We start from the raw sequence: 19,589 nt of genomic DNA, 5'->3' as shown, positions 1-19,589 counted from the left end.
TGTACTTGGTTACTTTACACCACTGCGGCACACTGGTTTGAAAATAATAATTTCATGTAAAGAATAGGACATTTGAATAATCCAACAAGCTTTTCTTACCAATTCTGGTGCACGTTTTAAAGAAATCTTTGCCTCCAATGTCAACAGAACAGTGTTTTCAGGGTCAGGGTGTTGACATGTAGGCCGGCCTGTGAATGAGGAAAAGCTTCCTGAGCCTTTTTATGCTAAAACACAGCTGAAAGTAATCACATTAATTGTGTGGGTGTGTTTCATTTAGGGGGCGGGGGCGGGGGGTGACAGTGAAGTGAGATTCATGACCTTTAAGAAAAAAGAAAGAAAAGAAAAGCACCATTACTGCATTAAAAAGTAGGCCTAAGCAACAAACTATACTATAAAAACTAAATAAACAAACACTTTAGAAACAAGGCCAAATAAACAACTGCACTTTAGAAACAAGACCAAATAAACAACTACATTTTAGAAACAAGCCCAAATAAAAGCAACCCACAAAAACTGCCAATATTTACAAGCCACTTTACAGAAGAAAACAAGCCCAAAGTTTCTTGTAATGAAAAGACATGGCAACGCTGGTGCTGAGGAAAGCTGCTTCAAAAGACGTTCGCCTGTCACGACCGTCATGGATGAACTTCAACATAGACATAGTGTTTGAACATTCTTCCTTTTTGGCCCGTACATCTACATAAACGTTCAAATTTCAGATATAAAGTGCTTACCCTATGACCACAAATGTTACGTTATGTTTGGGCCCTCTGAAGTACCTATATCTTCCGTATTGTTAAATAAAAAGCATTTTAATCCGATTGGTGGCCATTTCTTTCGTATTTCCTCACGTGCTTTCAACTACGTGACCCTATCGGTTGGGAGGTGTATTGCAGACTGATACATTACAACTCGTGAGAAAATACCTACCAATCGGATTAAAATGCTTTTTACTGAACAATACGGAAGATACGGGTACTTTTAAGGACCCGTACGTAATTGTAACATCCGTGGCCATAAGGTAGATACTTTATATTTGAAATTTAAACGTTTATGTAAATTTACAGACCATAAATATATAAAGTGCAAACATTATGTTGAAGATCATCCATGACGGTCATATAATAATATGACAGTCACGTATCAGGGGCTAGTCGTGACGTATTTCCGTCGACGTGGAAGTTTAACAGGAAGTGTTACGTGGAGGTAACCAGAGGTTTCTGTCCTGCTGCATCAACATCAGATCTCTCTAGTCTCTACACGTCGTTTAACGATGATTAAAAAGTTCGACAAGAAGGACGAGGAGTCCGGTGAGTTATCAGATTAATAACAAGTGTTTATATCATCATATGTTGATGTTTGGAGCTTAGAACAGAGTTAGCTTACATAGCTAACGTCAGCTAGCTTGCTAGTGCTCTGTTCAGTTGTTGACATTCATCATTATGTTCATTTAAGCATGTATTCATTCATTAAAGCGTCAGAATTGTGTGTGTTTTAGCTGCTTTAGTTTGATAAAGCCTAATGTTGACATGGTGGTTAGTGGTTACTATAACTGTTAGTTTCTCAAGCTGTTGTTTTACTTTAGATAACAAGAGCATTGCTTTCATGACGTTTGTTGATGCAGGGGATCATTGGTTTTGATATAAAACAGATGAACGTGTGAAACCGGCCCTTTCACTCTGTACTTGGTCTGCATTTTCCCCCTCTACACACCAAACCTCTTCTAAAATGTATTCAAATGCTTTTCAGTAAAAGTGAAACGTATGTTACAATTTTAACTCAAGGGTGGACACTGATCTGCGTGTTTGACTGGGGAAGCAAACCATCATAATAGTTTGCTATAAACACAACACAAGATATCTGTATATAAACTCTTGGCCAGAGCTCTGTGTGTGTGTGTGTGTGTGTGTGTGTGTGTGTGTGTGTGTGTGTGTGTGTGTGTGTGTGTGTGTGTGTGTGTGTGTGTGTGTGTGTGTGTGTGTCTCTCTCTCTCTCGTCTGTCTTGTGTGTGTGTGTGTGTGTCTCTCTCTCTCTCGTCTGTCTGTGTGTGTGTGTCTCTCTCTCGTCTGTCTGTGTGCGTGTGTCTCTCACTTTCTGTCTCTCTCTCTCTCTCCCCCCCCCTCGTGTAATATTTACATCTGTGTGTCATGACTTGATTGTTCTTTCTTGTCACTTTAACTAAAACTAATAGTTTTCAACTGGAACAGGCCGAGTAAGGAAATGTTTCAAGCATGCAAGTAGAAATAAATGTTAAAATTAACGGTAATTCAAATTTGACCCATCATTTTATAATGGATCATTTACTTTTCAGGGCAAGTGGGCATGACCATATTTTGGAAGTTACTGTAGGTAGTAGTCATAATGACCCTCTTGCATTTAATCTGGGTTATGTCTCATAATGATGGCAAGCAGCTCCGTTTATAGATAATTCAGAGTTAACCCATTCAACCCGGGAATCGTGTGCGACATGTGCGCAAATCTTTGAATATATATATTTTTAAAGCAAACATTTATAAAATACTTTGTTCCAAGGACCTCCAGAAGCAAAGATTTGAGTTAGAAAATGTTCACTTAAAAAATATATAAATTCAAAGATTTGCAAGATTTTTACAAATTAGCAGATCTACAAGCTCTTTTTGTATAGCCAAAGTATAAAATAATGGTTATAGTTCAAATCTAAAATGACGGATTGAATGGTTTCAGTGTTTTGAGTTATTTAAGCCTAAAGCGTATTTTTTCTTTTTTCCTCTGAGCCAGGAAGTGGCTCGAACCCTTTCCAACACCTGGAGAAGAGCGCAGTGTTGCAGGAGGTAAAGTATACCGATGTCACTGCATGTCATGGTGTTGTACGGGTGCACTCAGGGCTCAGTGGTGACAGAAAGTACTCAGATTTAATGAGTACATGTACTTTACTTTTCCCACTTCTTACAGCAGTGGTTCTCAAACCTTTTCATGTCAAGGACCCTCAAATTGATCTATCTATTTAGCCGCGACCCTCATCTGAAAATGTTTTGTGCCAGCAGGGACCCCCCAAAAGAGAAGATATATTTTACAAAAAACATTTTCAATATTTTTCAAAAATGTTCCAAAATAGCAGATGTACAAGCTCGCACGAAGTGACGTGCTGTGAGCTTGTACATCTGCAATTTTTGAATAGCCAACGTATAAATGGATAAAGTGGTTACAATTATACTGTGATGCTACATTAACTACTTTTGCTGGGGACCCCCTGGAACCTCCCCATGGACCCCTGGGGGTCCCCGGACTCTTCTTTGAGAACAAATGTCTTACAGTGTCAATTCCACTCAAAAAGATGAATGAAAAAATTAATAGTTTTGTTTGTAGAATGCTAGAGTAGTTCTGATATCAATACCAGTATCAGAAAAGCCGCTGATATTCTTCCTGAAATGTTGTTATTGGTATCAGGGAGTATGTCAGTCATTCTGATACCATGTCATTTATCACATGATTATTTTGTATGCTTCAGTTGATGTTGCACTACCACCTGTTTTATAATATTAAGATTATTATTTTACGAACCTGTTGCTAATACTATTTACGTTGGACCCGTGAGGGTCCATTTGGTTCCATTTGAACACTCAGAGTTACAGACCTGTAAGGGTCCATTTGGAACCCCCTCAAGGAACCCTGAGGGTCCCTGGACCTCACTTTGAGAGCCACTGTGGTCGTAGATTATTTTTCAATTACACACTGATATCGGATTGGTACTCGGTGTCGACCGATACGAAAGTATCGGTATCGGGGAAGGAAAAAATGTTATCGGTACATCTCTAGAATTAACTTTTCTCTCCTGGTGTCTACAGGCGCGCATCTTCAACGAGACCCCCATCAACCCCAGAAGATGTCTTCACATCCTGACCAAGATCATATACCTCCTCAACCAGGTACGCTCACACACACAGTGGATCTCTGTTTTCACTTCACCAGAAAGCAGTGTCTCTTTTTTTAGCATGACACCGGTACATTTTGTTGATTTTGAAAATATGTTCCATGTCGATTTGCTGATATACAAAACAATCACATCTTTTGATTAAATTATGATGTAAATAATGGGTAGTTGCAGCCCTACTTGACCATTGATTAATTTTTTTGGTATCATCTTGTGTTTGAAGGGGGAACACTTTGGAACCACGGAGGCTACCGAGGCCTTCTTTGCGATGACCAGGCTGTTTCAGTCCAATGATGTAAGTCTGTTTATCCAACTGGCCCCCTTTTCCACCAAAAGAACTTTGGTTCTATAGAACCGGTTCCGTTCTAGATTCTTGGAACTCGCGGTGCTTTCCCTGGAAGCGGCTCCGAACCGGCTTGCGTTTCTAACCGGTTTAAAGCCAGAACCATTGTAATTAGGGGGCGGCATATACCTGAGTTGTTAGAGAGTCTGCTTGTGGTGCAGGAGGAGTCCCCAGTTTGCCCCAGGTTCGATTCCAGGCCTGACCAGCAATGTGTCCAAAACGGACAAGGTCGAATGTCCATTTCACAGGGGAAATTCATCGTCAAAGGCAGCTACAGTTTCCCTTGTCTTTTCTTTTTTTTAATGATGATTTTGGGCTTGCTTTTGCCGTTGTTTATATCGCATCTGCTTCTTCCAACCTGTAGAATAGTGACACGCCCACTTTGCTTCCCAGTTCATGGCAAGACAAACCCAAGTATTTTTTGGGTTCCAGTTCTGAACCAACTTTTAGGGCTCAAATTTCAGTGGAAACACAAAATAAGGCGGGGAAAAAAGAACGGAACCGGTTCAACCCCCCGGTGGAAAAAGGTCCACTGTGTTCAAATGTGACACATATTCATTGTAGATCCTAACTTGTAGGAGTTGTTGAGATATCATGTGCTTCTAGTTTAAGTTTAACCACATGAACCCAAGTGTTCCCTATTCTGGGGGCTAGCATTCTGCGAAAATAGCCGATCCACAAGCTCGCAACGCATCGCGACATGTTGTGAGCTACATCAGCTATTTTCGGTGAATATATTTGGTGTAGAGGGGACGAGAGTGGGCCTAGAATAGACCCCTATAGAGAAACTACAAATATAGGGTTTAAGTGGTTATGATGTTTTTATTTTATTTATATTATGTTTTATCTTGCATCCTTCAGTCACATGTCTGTAGTGACGTTGTGCATCTTGTTGTAAAATCGGAACAAATGCAAGGTTTTCTTTTTGTCTCTTCAGCAAACCTTGAGGAGGATGTGCTACCTGACCATCAAAGAGATGGCCAACATCTCAGAGGATGTGATCATTGTGACCAGCAGGTTGGTGTCAACATGTTTGATGATCGCTGTTTAAAGGTGTTGTAAGTCAGTGGTTCTCAAAGTGGGGTCCGCGGGCCCCCAGGGGTCTTTGAGGAAGTTCCAGGGGGTCCCCAGCTAAATGATAGATAGTCTTAGGAACCAAATAGACCATAATGGGTCTGTAACTCAAAGAGATGGACCCAAACGGGATTTAAATTAAAATGGTTGAGAATCGCTGCTAGAGCCGTAAAGATCTTCTCTTATGGGGGTCCCTAGCATGTCTTTTCAAATGGGGGTCTGCAGGCTAATATGTGTCAATTTGGGGGTCCTTGACTTGAAAAAGTTTGAGAACCACTGTTGTAAGTCATGTAAAAAGTATATTGTATATATTCAAAGAAAATAGCAGATCTACAAGCTCATAGCGCGCAGCACTCGGTGCATGTATATCTGCTATTTTTGAATAGCCAAAGAAATCTTAAAATGACACAGATGCATTACTGGTCTTAATGGGTTAAAGTAGACATTTTTAATGCATTATGAGTGAGTTCATATTTAAAAACTAGTATATGTTGTTTTTGTAAAGTCTGACCAAGGACATGACAGGCAAGGAGGACGTGTACAGAGGACCTGCCATCAGAGCCCTCTGCAGGATCACTGATGTAAGTACCGTCTGTTCACTACAATTGTTGTTTTGTTGTTACTTTGTACATTTTGATTATCATTACAAAACATACATTAACCACTTCAGCCCTATATATATAAATAGCCCATCTACATCTTGTAGATCTGCTATTTTCAATAGCTAACGCCTGGAACAATAATATTTCTAACACGATCCTCCATTGCAGAGTGATCGCCAATCGAAAACGGCTCACTTCCACCACGTAAAAAAAAAATGGAGATATTAAGCTTTTAGTAAAGGAGTTAACATTGGAGCGGCCGACCGGAAGGATTTTTGACATGGATCCACATCCGGCCTCTCCTTCTCAGAGACTCCTTGGATGATCCCAAAGTTTCGTTAGAGCGCCCCACGTGGGCCCCACGTATACCGTTTATGGCACTCAATGTGTTAATAATTGAATGTCTTTCCTCTGTTCCAGACCACCATGCTGCAGGCCATTGAGAGGTACATGAAGCAGGCCATCGTTGACAAGGTTCCCAGTGTGTCCAGTTCAGCCCTGGTGTCGTCACTGGTAAGAATACGTTGCTGTTGGGGGGCAGAAACCTCTTATCTCCATATTCTAACTTTTTCTGGGTTTCTTTCCGTAAAATTAACGCCCTACTTGATCATACTACAGCGTCACACGAAAGCATCAAAAGTAGCAGCTTGCGGCGCGCTTCGAGCTTGTAGATCTGATACTTTTGATACTTTTGAATTTGAATCCTACAAAGTTTTTGTACATATGAGGTTTCCACCACGACAGAGACGATATAATGGAAACAAAACCGCAAGGACTTTTTTGGTGTTATCCTTTTAGACAAAGTGTTTGACTGTACTCGTGCTGTTTTTACATTTCTGTCTAATACAATATTCAATCAATCAATCAATGGGAGATGACCGTCTTCCTCGTTTTAAACTTGAAATTATTGGATGACGTGAACTGCATTGTGGGTATTGAAGTCCTTTTTCTTCTGTGTGCGTGCAGCATATGGTGAAGATGAGTTATGATGTGGTGAAACGCTGGGTCAACGAGGCCCAGGAGGCTGCTTCTAGTGATAACGTCATGGTGCAGGTTGGTACGACACACACACACACACTCCCCCTCCCCTCCCTCCCCTCCCTCCCCAGGTCAGCTTGATCCTATTGTAGTGAAGCAACCCTCCATCAAGGTGTTTTGTCCGTTATTAATAAATGTTCTGCGTTTCTATTAAAGCAATAAGCTACTAGAGGTCATAGTTTACTGAATATTTTATAATGGCTGAGAGGTGTAGGTAGACACAAGGCTTGCAGCCGAGAATCCAGCACAGATTTGTGAGGGATGGATATCGCTTGCAACTTAAGCCCCTCAGTCCCTTTTTTTCCAAAGAGCTGTTTAGTCATCGTCTGTGTCTGGCTCATGGACACTTTGGACACGATGCCAGCAAGAGCATGGGGTTGAACCAGGAATCTAAAGACTTAGCTGATATCATTCCGTATTCCGTAACAGCACATTCGTGAAGTCCCATATGAGTTGTTTTCTTGCTATGCAAAAATAAAACTTCGCTTTTTAAACGGTGTCTTCTTCATGCAGTACCACGCCTTGGGCCTGCTGTACCACCTGAGGAAGAACGACCGCCTGGCTGTGTCCAAGATGCTCAACAAGTTCACCAAGTCGGGCCTCAAGTCTCCGTTCGCCTACTGCATGTTGATCCGCATCGCCAGCAAACTGCTGGACGAGACAGAGGGCGGGTATGTAATCAATCCTGCACTTTATCGCTTTATCGGACCCCCCAAATAATCATATTTTAACTGGGGACCACCCAAATAATCGTATTTGAACTGGGGACCTCCCACCCTGACAAGCACTTGGAATTGTAAGAGTTGAGGCCTTACATTTTGTTTGACTCACTTCCACATTTAAATATTGTGAAAATAGCAGATCTACAAGCTCGTTGATTTCATAGTATAGTTTGTTGATTATTTGTGATGCAGTAATCCTCCTATTATTCTACAAACCTCTGTAGTGGTGAGCCCAAAATCTGTTCTGCCCGGTTCTCCTCTGTGGCTGGAGGAATTGATCTGAATTTTCACACAGCCATTCACCATTCCCATGTGCACGGAACCAAACGTCAGCTGTTTATTAGCGTCTTATGTAAAAGAATGTCGCCATGGTTACGGCTGCCCAGCTGTGGGATGGCCCCACGAGCTATGGGATGAATGGCTCCCGGGTTGCCAGATCATGTGCGCATATCCCCCCACGGGTATGGACTAGTTTAAAAAGAAAAAAAATCTCCCTTTTTTTTTCAGGTATTAAAACGGTCTTGTGAGACACTGTAGTATGATCGTCGTGTAGGGCGTTCATTTTAAAGTAAAACATATTGGAGATAAGAGGTTTCTACCCCGACAATAACGATATGACTTTGTGTGGGTATGTTTTACAGACATGACAGCCCTCTGTTTGACTTCATCGAGAGCTGTTTGAGGAACAAGAATGAGATGGTCGTGTATGAAGCAGCCTCTGCCATCGTCCACATGCCCAACTGTACAGCCAGGGAGCTGGCCCCGGCCGTCTCAGGTAAATAAAACCACACTTTACACCAGGGGTCTTCAACAAAGCGTCTGGGTCCTCGGAATTATTACAAGTGTTTGTGTGATAGGATTTTTTTTTTTTTTTTTTTTTTACATTAACCTGGGTGGTCTTTGTTTAAGCCTGTCTGGATTTCTTACTTCTCCTGCACCTGACTAATTCAGATGTTTCTGTGAATGTGTTTGTGTGCAGTTCTGCAGCTGTTCTGCAGCTCTCCTAAAGCTGCCCTAAGATACGCTGCAGTGAGGACCCTCAACAAGGTGCGTTCAGACCCTCCCTGTGTCCGCTGCACAGCCTATGGTATCATTAAGCAATATTACACGAGAGGGTCTGCGTTATGGTGATTATTGGCACAACAGTGATGCAGTTCCGCAAGCATCGCTGAAGTTGATGTTTGTAAAAAAAAAAAGAAGAAATGCATATCCAATTACAAACCAAACGTAACTTCTTCACTAATCACTGTTTCATTTCCTTTTGAAGCTTGATTCATTGCCTATCCTTATTATATGTGGCGGGAGCCCATTCCAATGTGTTACTGCTCTATAAATTACAGGTGGCCATGAAGCACCCGTCCGCCGTGACGGCGTGCAACCTGGACCTGGAGAACCTGATCACGGACTCGAACCGCAGCATCGCCACGCTGGCCATCACCACACTGCTGAAGACCGGCAGCGAGAGCAGCGTGGACCGTCTCATGAAGCAGATCTCCTCCTTCGTCTCCGAGATCTCCGACGAGTTCAAGGTCTGAATGTCTCTAAACTTTCATTTCGACTGTCCGTTCTCTAGTTATTGGCCGTTGAACATGGCATGCCTCGCCAAAAATGCAGAGGAAAACAAGGGAGCAGACATTTCCCCAAATTGAATAACAAAGGAAGTGAATGGTGACGTGAGATTTTGCGATCACGTGATCTTCTGTTTCTCTGTGTGCCTGAGAGTGAAATGGTGGCTCATATGTTAGAGAAGAGCACCATCTAGCGTAAACACTGAATACACTTGTTTTGACGTGTTACACGTCATTGGCACTGTGGGCTCTGTGAAAAAATTTACGTGTTACATGTCATTGGCACTGAATGAGTTAAGTTCTTGGTTTACCTGTGACCTAGTTTACTGAGACACTACACTGTCGCTCTGCATTTGATGTGTTTACCTTGCCTATTGTAAATCACTCTGGATTAGAGCGTCTGCTAAATGGCTAAAGCAGTGGTTCTCAAACTTTTTCATGTCAAGGACCCCCAAAATTATATGTATTCGTCCACGGACCCCCATCTCAAAATATTTTGTTCCCTGGACCCCCGGGAAGCAAAGATTTGAGTTACAAATGTCCGCTTTAAAAAATGTATATTCAAAGGTTTGCACACATTTTCACGATTTAAAAAAAAATCGTGATTGCATCTGTGTCATTTTAAGATTTCTTTGGCTATTCAAAAATAGCAGATATACAAGCTCGTAGCACAGCACAGAGTGCCGCGATATGAGCTTGTAGATCTGCTATTTTAAGGTTTTAAGTATAAAAGTTTAAAGTGGTTAAAATGACTGTGATGCTAGATTTATAAATTTTGCTGGGGACCCCCTGGAACCCCCCAAGGACCCCTGGGGGTCCCCGGACCCCACTTTGAGAACCAATGGGCTAAAGTAAGTGTGTGTGTGTGTGTGTGTGTGTGTGTGTGTTCCAGGTGGTGGTGGTCCAGGCCATCAGTGCTCTGTGCCAGAAGTATCCCAGGAAGCACAGTGTCATGATGAACTTCCTGTCCAACATGCTCAGAGACGACGTGAGTCCATCTTTTAAGCTTTTCTCCTGGATTAAAGTTCTCACCTGATAATTGATTGTTCCCGATGATGATAATAATAATCGCAAAGTAACTAACCAATAGTTGCAGCCCTAGTTCTCCCCGCATTACGTGATGACATTTTATGACTATATTATGGAAACGGATGTGGGAGTTGTTTTGAAATGATTTTACAATGTAGATTGGTGTTCCAGTATAGTTAAGTTCAGTGATTCTCAACCTTTTGAATTTCAAGGACCCCCAGTTTGAGATGCATTAGACCACGGACCCCCCCCAATTTAATACAATTTAAAAAAAGAAAAGAAAATCATCTGTGAGACCCCCTGTACACTGTAAAAGCCTCAGTGTTTATTGGTCCCAAACTATTAATCATTTAGCTGATTGATACCTGTAACCCCCTCAAGGAGCCCTTGGTGGTCCTCGTTGAGACCCAGTGGTTTATCCTTGTGACATCCCCCTCTCCCTGCAGGGTGGCTTTGAGTACAAGCGGGCCATCGTGGACTGCATCATCAGCATCATCGAGGAGAACCCGGAGAGCAAGGAGACGGGCCTGGCGCACCTGTGCGAGTTCATCGAGGACTGCGAGCACACGGTGCTGGCCACCAAGATCCTCCACCTGCTGGGCAAGGAGGGGCCCCGCACCCCCTCCCCCTCCAAGTACATCCGCTTCATCTTCAACAGGGTGGTGCTGGAGAGCGAGGCCGTCCGCGCCGGTGAGGAGACGGGGGTGTGTGTGTGGGGGGGTGTGTGTGTGTGTGTGTGTGTGTGTGTGTGTGTGTGTGTGTGTGTGTGTGTGTGTGATAACAAAATGCCATCCTGTCTACAGCAGTGGTTCTCAAACTTTTTCATGTCAAGGACCCCCAAATTGACACTTATTAGCCCACGGACCCCGATTTGAAGAGATATGCCAGGGACCCCCATGAGAGAAGATTTTTACGCCTCCAGCAGTGATTCTCAACCATTTTAATTTCAAGGACCCCCCAGTTTGACATGCATTAGGCTACGGACCCCCATTTAATGACATTTCTATCTCTGGGACCCAGAGACATTTTGTATTGTAAAATCAATGTTAAATTAACTCTGAGAGTGTACAAATGGAACGGGTCCATTTGGTTCCATTTGTTACACTCTCAGAGTTACAGACCCAATAGGGTCCATTTGGTTCCTAACTATCCATCATTTAGCTGGGGACCCCCTGGAACTCCCTCAAGGACCCCTTTGAGAACCAATGGTCTAGAGCAAGGGTTCCCAAACCTTTCAGGCCCCCCAAAATAATCATATTTGAACTGGGGACCCCCCACCCTGACAAGCACTTGGAATTGTAGGCATTACATTTAGTTTGACTACAAGCTCGCAACACCTCGCAGTGTGAGGCGCTGTGAGCTTGTAGATCGGCTATTTTCACAATATTTACGTAATATGTGACAATTCTGCCTATTTGGTATTAAAAAGGTCTGAAAGGTAATTAAATTGCAACTTTATAAATGTGCAGATACCCTGTATACACTTATACTGTATGTTGGTTTGTTTACTGTTGAGTGAGTAAACAATGTTGCACATTAAGCTGATCATCTAGGGACCCCCCCAAAACAATTGACCCCCAGTTTGGGAAACACTGGTCTAGAGCTTGTAGATCTGCTATTTTCTGTATTTAATTTTTTTATATATGTTATCAAAATGTATTTTTCTAATCAATTAAATCTTGAATAGCAATGTATGTAGATACCTGTATATAAACATGAATTATTGTACATGTACGGTAAGTGTACACAGAGGATAGTTGCATATACATTTGCATTTGATGTATTACTTCGTGTTTACCTTGTTCACTGTAAGTCGCTCTGGATTAAGAGCATCTGCTAAATGCCTACATTGTAAATTGTAATTGTAAATTGTCTCCATGTCCAGCTGCGGTCAGCGCCTTGGCTAAGTTTGGAGCCCAGAATGACGACCTGCTGCCCAGCGTTCTGGTTCTCATGCAGAGGTACTTGATTGTGATTGTGATACTCAATAGGAACAGGGGTACTTTACATTGTGATACTCGATAGGAATAGAGGTACTTAACATTGTGATACTCAGTAGGAACAGAGGTACTTAACATTGTGATACTCAATAGGAACAGAGGTACTTTACAATGTGATACTCAATAGGAACATAAGTACAACCTGTGTGTGTGTGTGTTGGTAGGTGTATGATGGATAGTGATGATGAAGTGCGTGACAGAGCCACCTTCTACATGAACGTGCTGCAGCAGAAGCAGAAGGCCCTCAACGCCGCCTACATCTTCAACGGTATTAACGCCTCATTTATGCTCGTCGCACGGCCAAAACAGCAGACGTACACAAACTCAAACTGCGCTGCTTCCTCGACGCGGTTTGAGTTTGTGCATCGGCTATTTCGCCATCCTGCTCCGTAGAAGCATTTCAATGACATTGTTCAATTACATTTTATTCAAGTGTCAAATCACAAGCTTTCTCAAGACATTTTACATGTAGAGCAGAGACGCCACATTGTCCACAGAAACGTCAGGCAGACCCAGGGTCTAGGGTGGGAGGCCATCTGCCTCGACGTGTCGGGCGGGAAAGAAAGAGAGAGAAGGAGAGATGCAAGCAAAACAAGTAGTAGCAATAATGATAAATATAACAGTGTAAGATAGTATTTAATAATATAATATAGTATAACAATAATGCTAGAGTATATAGTGGTATAGTATAAGAATGTAGTGTAATATTACATAATGTAACAGTAGCAATCCTGTAATGCTCCATGGAGAGGCCCGGTCCGCAATCTCGCTCTTGATCTGCAGTTGGGGGTCCAAAAAGAGATTACAAACAAAAGTTGTTGGTCTTTATTTTCTTTTTTGCTGGATAGTGACGTGTGTGTGTGTGTGTGTGTGTGTGTGTGTGTGTGTGTGTGTGTGTGGGGGGGTGTGTGTTGTTCAAAGGTCTGTCGGTGTCTATTCCTGGTCTTGAGAAGTCTCTCCACCAGTACACCTTGGAGCCCTCGGAAAAACCTTTTGACATGAAGACGGTGCCTCTAGCCACGATCACCTCTAGCAGCAAACAGGAGACGGGTACAAATCTCTTTTTTCTTAATATGCAGCATTGTTGATTTCAGCTGATTTTTTTTACGTTGGATTAATTTGAACAGTTAAGGTATGTGACAGATTGTTTGTAATGATGGTTTGCAGAGATTGCTCCTGTTGCCACCAGCAAGCTTCCAGAGAAAATGGCTCCATCACGCCAGGACATTTACCAGGGTGAGTGAAGTCTCATTTATTTATTTTCCGTGCAACTTTTGGCACATGTCGGCAAGCGACACTGCACATACTGTACTACAGACAACTGAGAGGACAGATGAATTGGCTTATTGTCTACTCAGTTGTTTAGATCACTGGTTCCCAAACTGGGGGTCCCCAGATGATTAGCTTAATGTGTGACATTGTTTTCTCACTCAACAGTAAACAAACCAACATACAGTATCGTCAAATATTACGATAAGTAAGAGGCAAATTAGGTGCTCGGGTGGCACAGTGGTAAAGTCACTGCCTACCACCACGGAGGTTGTGGGTTCGAATCCACCGTGGTTCATCCGGCTTTGTGGAGCGTCTACACAAACACAATTGGCCCCTTGTTCGGGGGAGGTAAGCCGGCCGGGGAGGGTGATATTGGTCATTGCACGTACTCCTACGGGCTGGGTCGGCACCTGTCAGCGGGGAGTGTTGGGCGGGAGGAGTAGGACGAAGGCCCTACGTCCTCCTGGTGGGGGCTCCTCAATGGCAGGTGAGTCAGTAGGATCCGACGGCAGTGACGACACAGAAATGTGTGTGGGGAGGAATCAATTGGCATAACAACTAAATTGGTGAGAAAAGGGGGTAAAAAATAATTGGCTACTCTAAATGTAGAAAAAAAAAAGAGTCAAACTTAGCCGATCTACAAGCTCACAACGCCTCGCGTGTTATGTAGCTTATAGATTTACACTATTAATGTTTTCTTTTTAAGTATAAAGTTCATGTCCTTGTATATTTATCATATACAAGTTATTCATCATATCTGTCCTGTGCAACTTCAAAGCCTAAAAGACCAAACGGATTTATTTATTTTTAACGACAAAAACACAATTAAATTGTTGACAATCGTCATGTAAAATGTCCTAATCGTGACAGCCCTAACCGCTGTGTTTTGCAGAACAACTGTCAGCCATCCCAGAGTTCCAGGCTCTGGGTCCTCTCTTCAAATCCTCTGAGCCCGTCCAGCTGACGGAGGCTGAGACGGAGTACGTGGTGCGCTGCATCAAACACACCTTCTCCACCCACATGGTGTTCCAGTTCGACTGCACCAACACGCTCAACGACCAGCTACTACAGAAGGTCCGTCCGTCCGTCCGTCCGTCCGTCCGTCTGTCTGCCAAATCAAATCAAGCTTTATTTATTGAGCTGCTTAGAGCACATTTAACCCATTAACTCTTTCAGTGCCATGCTTATTTATGGAATTTTGGTTCTGAGTGCCACAACCAAAATTAATTGTAAAATAAAAGTGCTTAGGAGCGGAGATACAGCCTTTTTCAGTAAAAAGTTAAACCAGAAGTGAATGGAGCAGCAAATCTTCAAATCATCATATCTTGGGTTCTGAACATGTTTTTCCAAAAAAAAAAAAATGACGTATTTGACGTAGTGTGGCACACGGAGCGTCAGGCCTCATGACGTATTTGACGTATTGTGGCACTAAAAGAGTTAAGACCTGAGGCCGATTCTACAAAATGTCTTCTAAATCCTAACAGTTTGTTGAAAAAACGTATGTTGCTATATCAGTGGTTCTCAAACTTTATGTAGTTGGCCGTGGACCTCATCTCAAAATATGTTGTTCCAGGGACCCCCAGAAACAAATATTTGAGTTAAAAATGTATATATGTATTAACATTTCTCAAACAAAATAGCAGATCTGCAAGCTTGGAGCGCGGCACTCGGTGCCGCGCTATGAGCTTGTAGATCTGCTATTTTTCAATAGCCCAAATAAATCAAAAAATGACACGGATGCGTTCCCGGTCTTAATCAAAAATGAGTTGAGTCTAATCTGTTAGTGTGTGTTAGAGATGCGCGGATCGCGGTTTTAGCCGCGGTTGCCGCAGTTAACCGCAGTTTGGGTGGATTTGGGTCAATCAAATATAATTATTAATTCATATTGGATAAACCGCGGGTGAAATAATGCGGGAATTAAATTAATGATATCAATCTATAGGCCTATAATAGCTTTTAAAAAGCACTAAATTTCACCGTGTGTGCGTTTGTAGTATTTTAATATTACGTCATTTTACACCAGGCAAAAAATAGCCGCTCACGACATGTTGCTTTGCAAGCAGCCAGTGTTGCCAGGTTGCGAGAGAAATAAGTAGCCAGGTCTATGAAAACAAGCCCAAAACAAGTGCCAAACAAGCCCAAAAGTCGCAACGCAGAGCATTGTTTTTGCTCTGTGTTTTGTTTTCACTTTTTCTTTCTTTTTCTGTAAAGCACTTTGAGCTGCATTTATGTCATGAAAGGTGCTATATAAATAAAGTTTATTATTTTAAAAGTCGCTTATAAAAAGCTTATAAAAAGCCGACATGGCAACAAAGTGGTTGAAAGCGAAAGTAACTTAATGAAGACGTGCGCTTGTTGTTACCATGGTTGTGGATTGTATACAGTCACTGCATCGCGACAGTGGTGAGTAACACTGTTTATAAGAAAACTAACGTCAGGAAAATAACAATTATTTGGTGCGGTTGGTGCGGATCTATAAATAGGATGATATAAGTACCGCGGGTGGATGGCGGATGGATAATGAACTTGTTAACGCGGATTTGGGTGACAAAAAAAGCCATCCGCGCATCTCTAGTGTGTGTGTGTGTGTGTGTGTGTGTGTGTGTGTGTGTGTATGCCCGTCAGGTGTTGGTGCAAATGGAGCCCTCGGAGTCTTACGAGGTGCTCCAGGTCATCCCCGCCGCCAACCTCCCCTACAGTCAACCCGGGTCCTGCTACAACCTGGTCCGACTGCCTGAAGACGACCCCACCGCTGGTATGTTTCTCAGGGATTACACTGTTCTCAGTCGCCACTCGCCACCACTGATTTCAGCCATGCGCTTGCTAGGGCTGTCACGATTACACATTTAAGTTGACGATTCATTGTCACGCAAATAATTGATTGATAAACTATTTAAATGGCATTGAACATTGGAACATATGAATAAAACAATTCTCTTTGCCTTTTAGGCTTCGTAATAAAAAATTGCACAGGGCAGTTATGACAAATAAATTGAACGTACATTTTTTTTTAATAATTTACATTAAAATTTAATAATTTTATACATGTAAAAATTGCTGAAATAGCTGATCTACAAACTTACAACGGGTCACATTGTAAGCTTGTAGATCTGCTATTTCTGCTTTTTTTCATATTTGAAAACATATTATGATGATTATGCAAAAATAATTGCTTCTGTAATAATTGTGACAGGCCTAGCGCTTGCTCTTTTTCTCTGATAAACTTCATCAACTTCTCTTGTTTTCCCACATTGTGTTACAGTGTCGTGTACGTTCAGCTGTACGCTGAAATACCTGGTGAGAGACTGTGATCCCAACACCGGAGAGCCAGACGACGACGGTTATGACGACGAATACGTGGTACGTGGCTGGAGTCTGAACTTTGACCTGCCTAGTTACACCTGTGGGCATTCTGCTTTGACCAATATTCATTTTATTTCTGTTTGTTCATTCCTCCCATTTCTCCTCCAACTCTCCTCTCCTCTCCTCCAACTCTGCTCCTCTCCTCTCCTCCAACTCCCCTCTCCTCTCCTCCAACTCTCCTCTCCTCTCCTCCAACTCTCCTCTCCTCTCCTCCAACTCTCCTCCAACTCTTCTCCTCTCCTCTCCTCCAACTCCCCTCTCCTCAACTCTCCTCTCCTCTCCTCCAACTCTCCTCTCCTCTCCTCTCCTTCAACTCTCCTCTCCTCCAACTCTCCTCTCCTCTCCTCCAACTCTCCTCTCCTCTCTTCTCCTTCAACTCTCCTCTCCTCCAACTCTCCTCTCCTCTCCTCCAACTCTCCTCTCCTCTCCTCCAACTCTCCTCTCCTCTCTTCTCCTTCAACTCTCCTCTCCTCCAACTCTCCTCTCCTCTCCTCCAACTCTCCTCTCCAACTCTCCTCCAACTCTGCTCCTCTCCTCACCTCCAACTCCCCTCTCCTTCAACTCTCCTCTCCTCTCCTCTAACTCTCCTCTCCAACTCTGCTCCTCTCCTCTCCTCACCTCCAACTCCAACTCTCCTCCAACTCTGCTCCTCTCCTCTCCTCCAACTCCCCTCTCCTCTCCTCCAACTCTCCTCTCCTCCAACTCTCCTCTCTTCTCCTCTCCTCTCTTCTCATCTAACTCCCCCCTCCTCTCCTCTCCTCTCTCCTCCTAGCTGGAGGACTTGGAGGTGACGGTAGCGGACCACATCCAGAAGGTGCTGAAGCCTAACTTTGGAGCGGCCTGGGACGAGGTGGGAGAGGAGTATGAGAAGGAGGAGACCTTCGCTCTGGCGTCCGTACGGACACTGGACGGTAAATGAACAAAAAGATTCACTCTGGATTCATATCGGTCTGATCTGAACGTTTCAACCCAACAGAAATAACAAGGAAAATCTTGTCGTTCTGGTATTTCTTCGCTATTTGTCGTATGAAGAAGTACATCGTTACTTTTCAGGATTCAAATTCAAAAATAGTCAAAGTAGTGGATCGACAGCCGCGCTTCGAGCTTGTAGATCTCCTACTTTTGATGCTTTCTGTAGTGTAGACAGTGTAGTATGATCAAGTAGGGCTTTAATTTTCAAAACAACAGAAAAAGTTAGAATATGGAGATGAGATTTCTGCCCTGACAGTAACGATATAGGCCTTAAGTGTTTGATTGTTTGTTTTTTGGTTCTTTTTTTAACAAACAGGCCCTGAACATAATTTATATCATTGCTGTCGGGTGGAAACCTTGTATGTCCAAAACTGTTTCTATTGAGGAAATGGTAAAAAAGTACCTGTGTAGGACCAATGGATCCAATGTAGTTATTATTACAGTTTCCGGTAGGAGAGACAAAGAGTCTCCTTTTGTGTCTCCTACCGGAACCGCTGCCTACCGGTCCGCTGGTCATCACATTATTGGCTTAGGACAAAAACTAAACAAATATCCATGAATTCAAGTCTCCATGGGGTGACTAATCGATAGAAAGAAAAAAAATGTTTTGGGTGAACTATCCCTTTAAACCGTAGCACTTGTCCTAGCCTTGACAACCTTGCAGGCTTATGCAAAGGCTTGAATGTAATTTGGATAGCATGTCATGTAGACGGATGCCAGGTTCATTTGTTGACCTGGCATCCTATAGTGTGTATAGTTTTAATGTACAGATTACACATTTTTTATATACTGTTTAGACCGATGATAGATTCTTGGTTAACCTATGATCCTAGATTACCATTTCTATGCATTTGATGTATCAACTCGTGTTTACCTCGCTTACTGTAAATCGCTCTGGATTAAGAGTGTCTGCTAAATGCCTACATTGTAGTTGTGGTTGTTACTGTGGTGCTGACTGTGGCTGTTGTTGTGTTCATCTACACGTGGTGCTGACTGTGGCTGTTGTTGTTGTTGTGTTCATCTACAGAGGCCGTGGGGAACATCGTCAGCTTCCTGGGCATGCAGCCGTGTGAGAGATCAGACAAAGTTCCAGAGAACAAGAACTCTCATGTCCTGTTTCTGGCTGGTAGGTGTTTGCATGGATTAAAGTTCTCAGTCGACCACGACATGATTTCAGTCATTTGGATTCCATAGAAGCCAGCATGTCTTCTATGAAAGCATGTTGCGATCTACCAGCCCTCAATCCATAAAACATTTGATTTCGGTTTTCAAATATCGTTTGACACAGAATCAAATGTTTTTATGGTCATGATTCACCAGAGGGCCTGGATGGCTTGGTTCCAGGCTTATTATTTATATAAATATGTATACAATGTACTGTAACTTTTTCCTTAGCAGTTTGTGTGACATCCTCTACCTATCATCTCCAGGTGTGTTCCGGGGAGGCCACGACGTCCTGGTTCGAGCCCGTCTGGCGCTGGCCGACGGCGTCACCATGCAGGTGACGGTGCGGAGCGGGGACGAGACGGCCGTGGAGGTCATCCTGGCCTCCGTGGGCTGAGAGGTCGAGAGGTCATTCTCCTGTGGGCTGAGGGGGGTCTAGGGATCATGGGACGATATGGATATTTACACGTCACGATTATTGTGGCAAAAATAATTGCCATCAACGATATTATCACGATAATTAAAATATACT

General features: G+C 43.0%; 1 protein-coding gene across 1 annotated transcript; it reads left to right on the top strand.

The window, feature by feature from the left end:
* The first annotated feature begins 1,181 nt into the window (after nucleotides 1-1,181).
* copg2 (COPI coat complex subunit gamma 2) lies at nucleotides 1,182-19,589 on the top strand. Its single transcript, XM_080421040.1, has 24 exons — nucleotides 1,182-1,310; nucleotides 2,758-2,810; nucleotides 3,825-3,905; nucleotides 4,134-4,205; nucleotides 5,191-5,270; nucleotides 5,833-5,908; nucleotides 6,350-6,442; nucleotides 6,896-6,982; nucleotides 7,481-7,638; nucleotides 8,331-8,464; nucleotides 8,669-8,736; nucleotides 9,030-9,218; nucleotides 10,150-10,245; nucleotides 10,733-10,976; nucleotides 12,172-12,247; nucleotides 12,451-12,554; nucleotides 13,208-13,336; nucleotides 13,454-13,522; nucleotides 14,451-14,632; nucleotides 16,184-16,313; nucleotides 16,821-16,918; nucleotides 17,694-17,832; nucleotides 18,921-19,019; nucleotides 19,324-19,589. Exons 1-24 carry the CDS (start codon nucleotides 1,274-1,276, stop codon nucleotides 19,452-19,454), a joined length of 2,625 nt encoding a protein of 874 aa, XP_080277166.1. The 5' UTR covers nucleotides 1,182-1,273; the 3' UTR covers nucleotides 19,455-19,589.

Source organism: Gymnoscopelus braueri (genome assembly GCF_963280865.1).
Source record: "Gymnoscopelus braueri genome assembly, chromosome: 23".
Classification (NCBI taxonomy): Eukaryota; Metazoa; Chordata; class Actinopteri; order Myctophiformes; family Myctophidae; genus Gymnoscopelus; species Gymnoscopelus braueri.
This window is presented reverse-complemented; position numbering and strand designations above follow the sequence as displayed.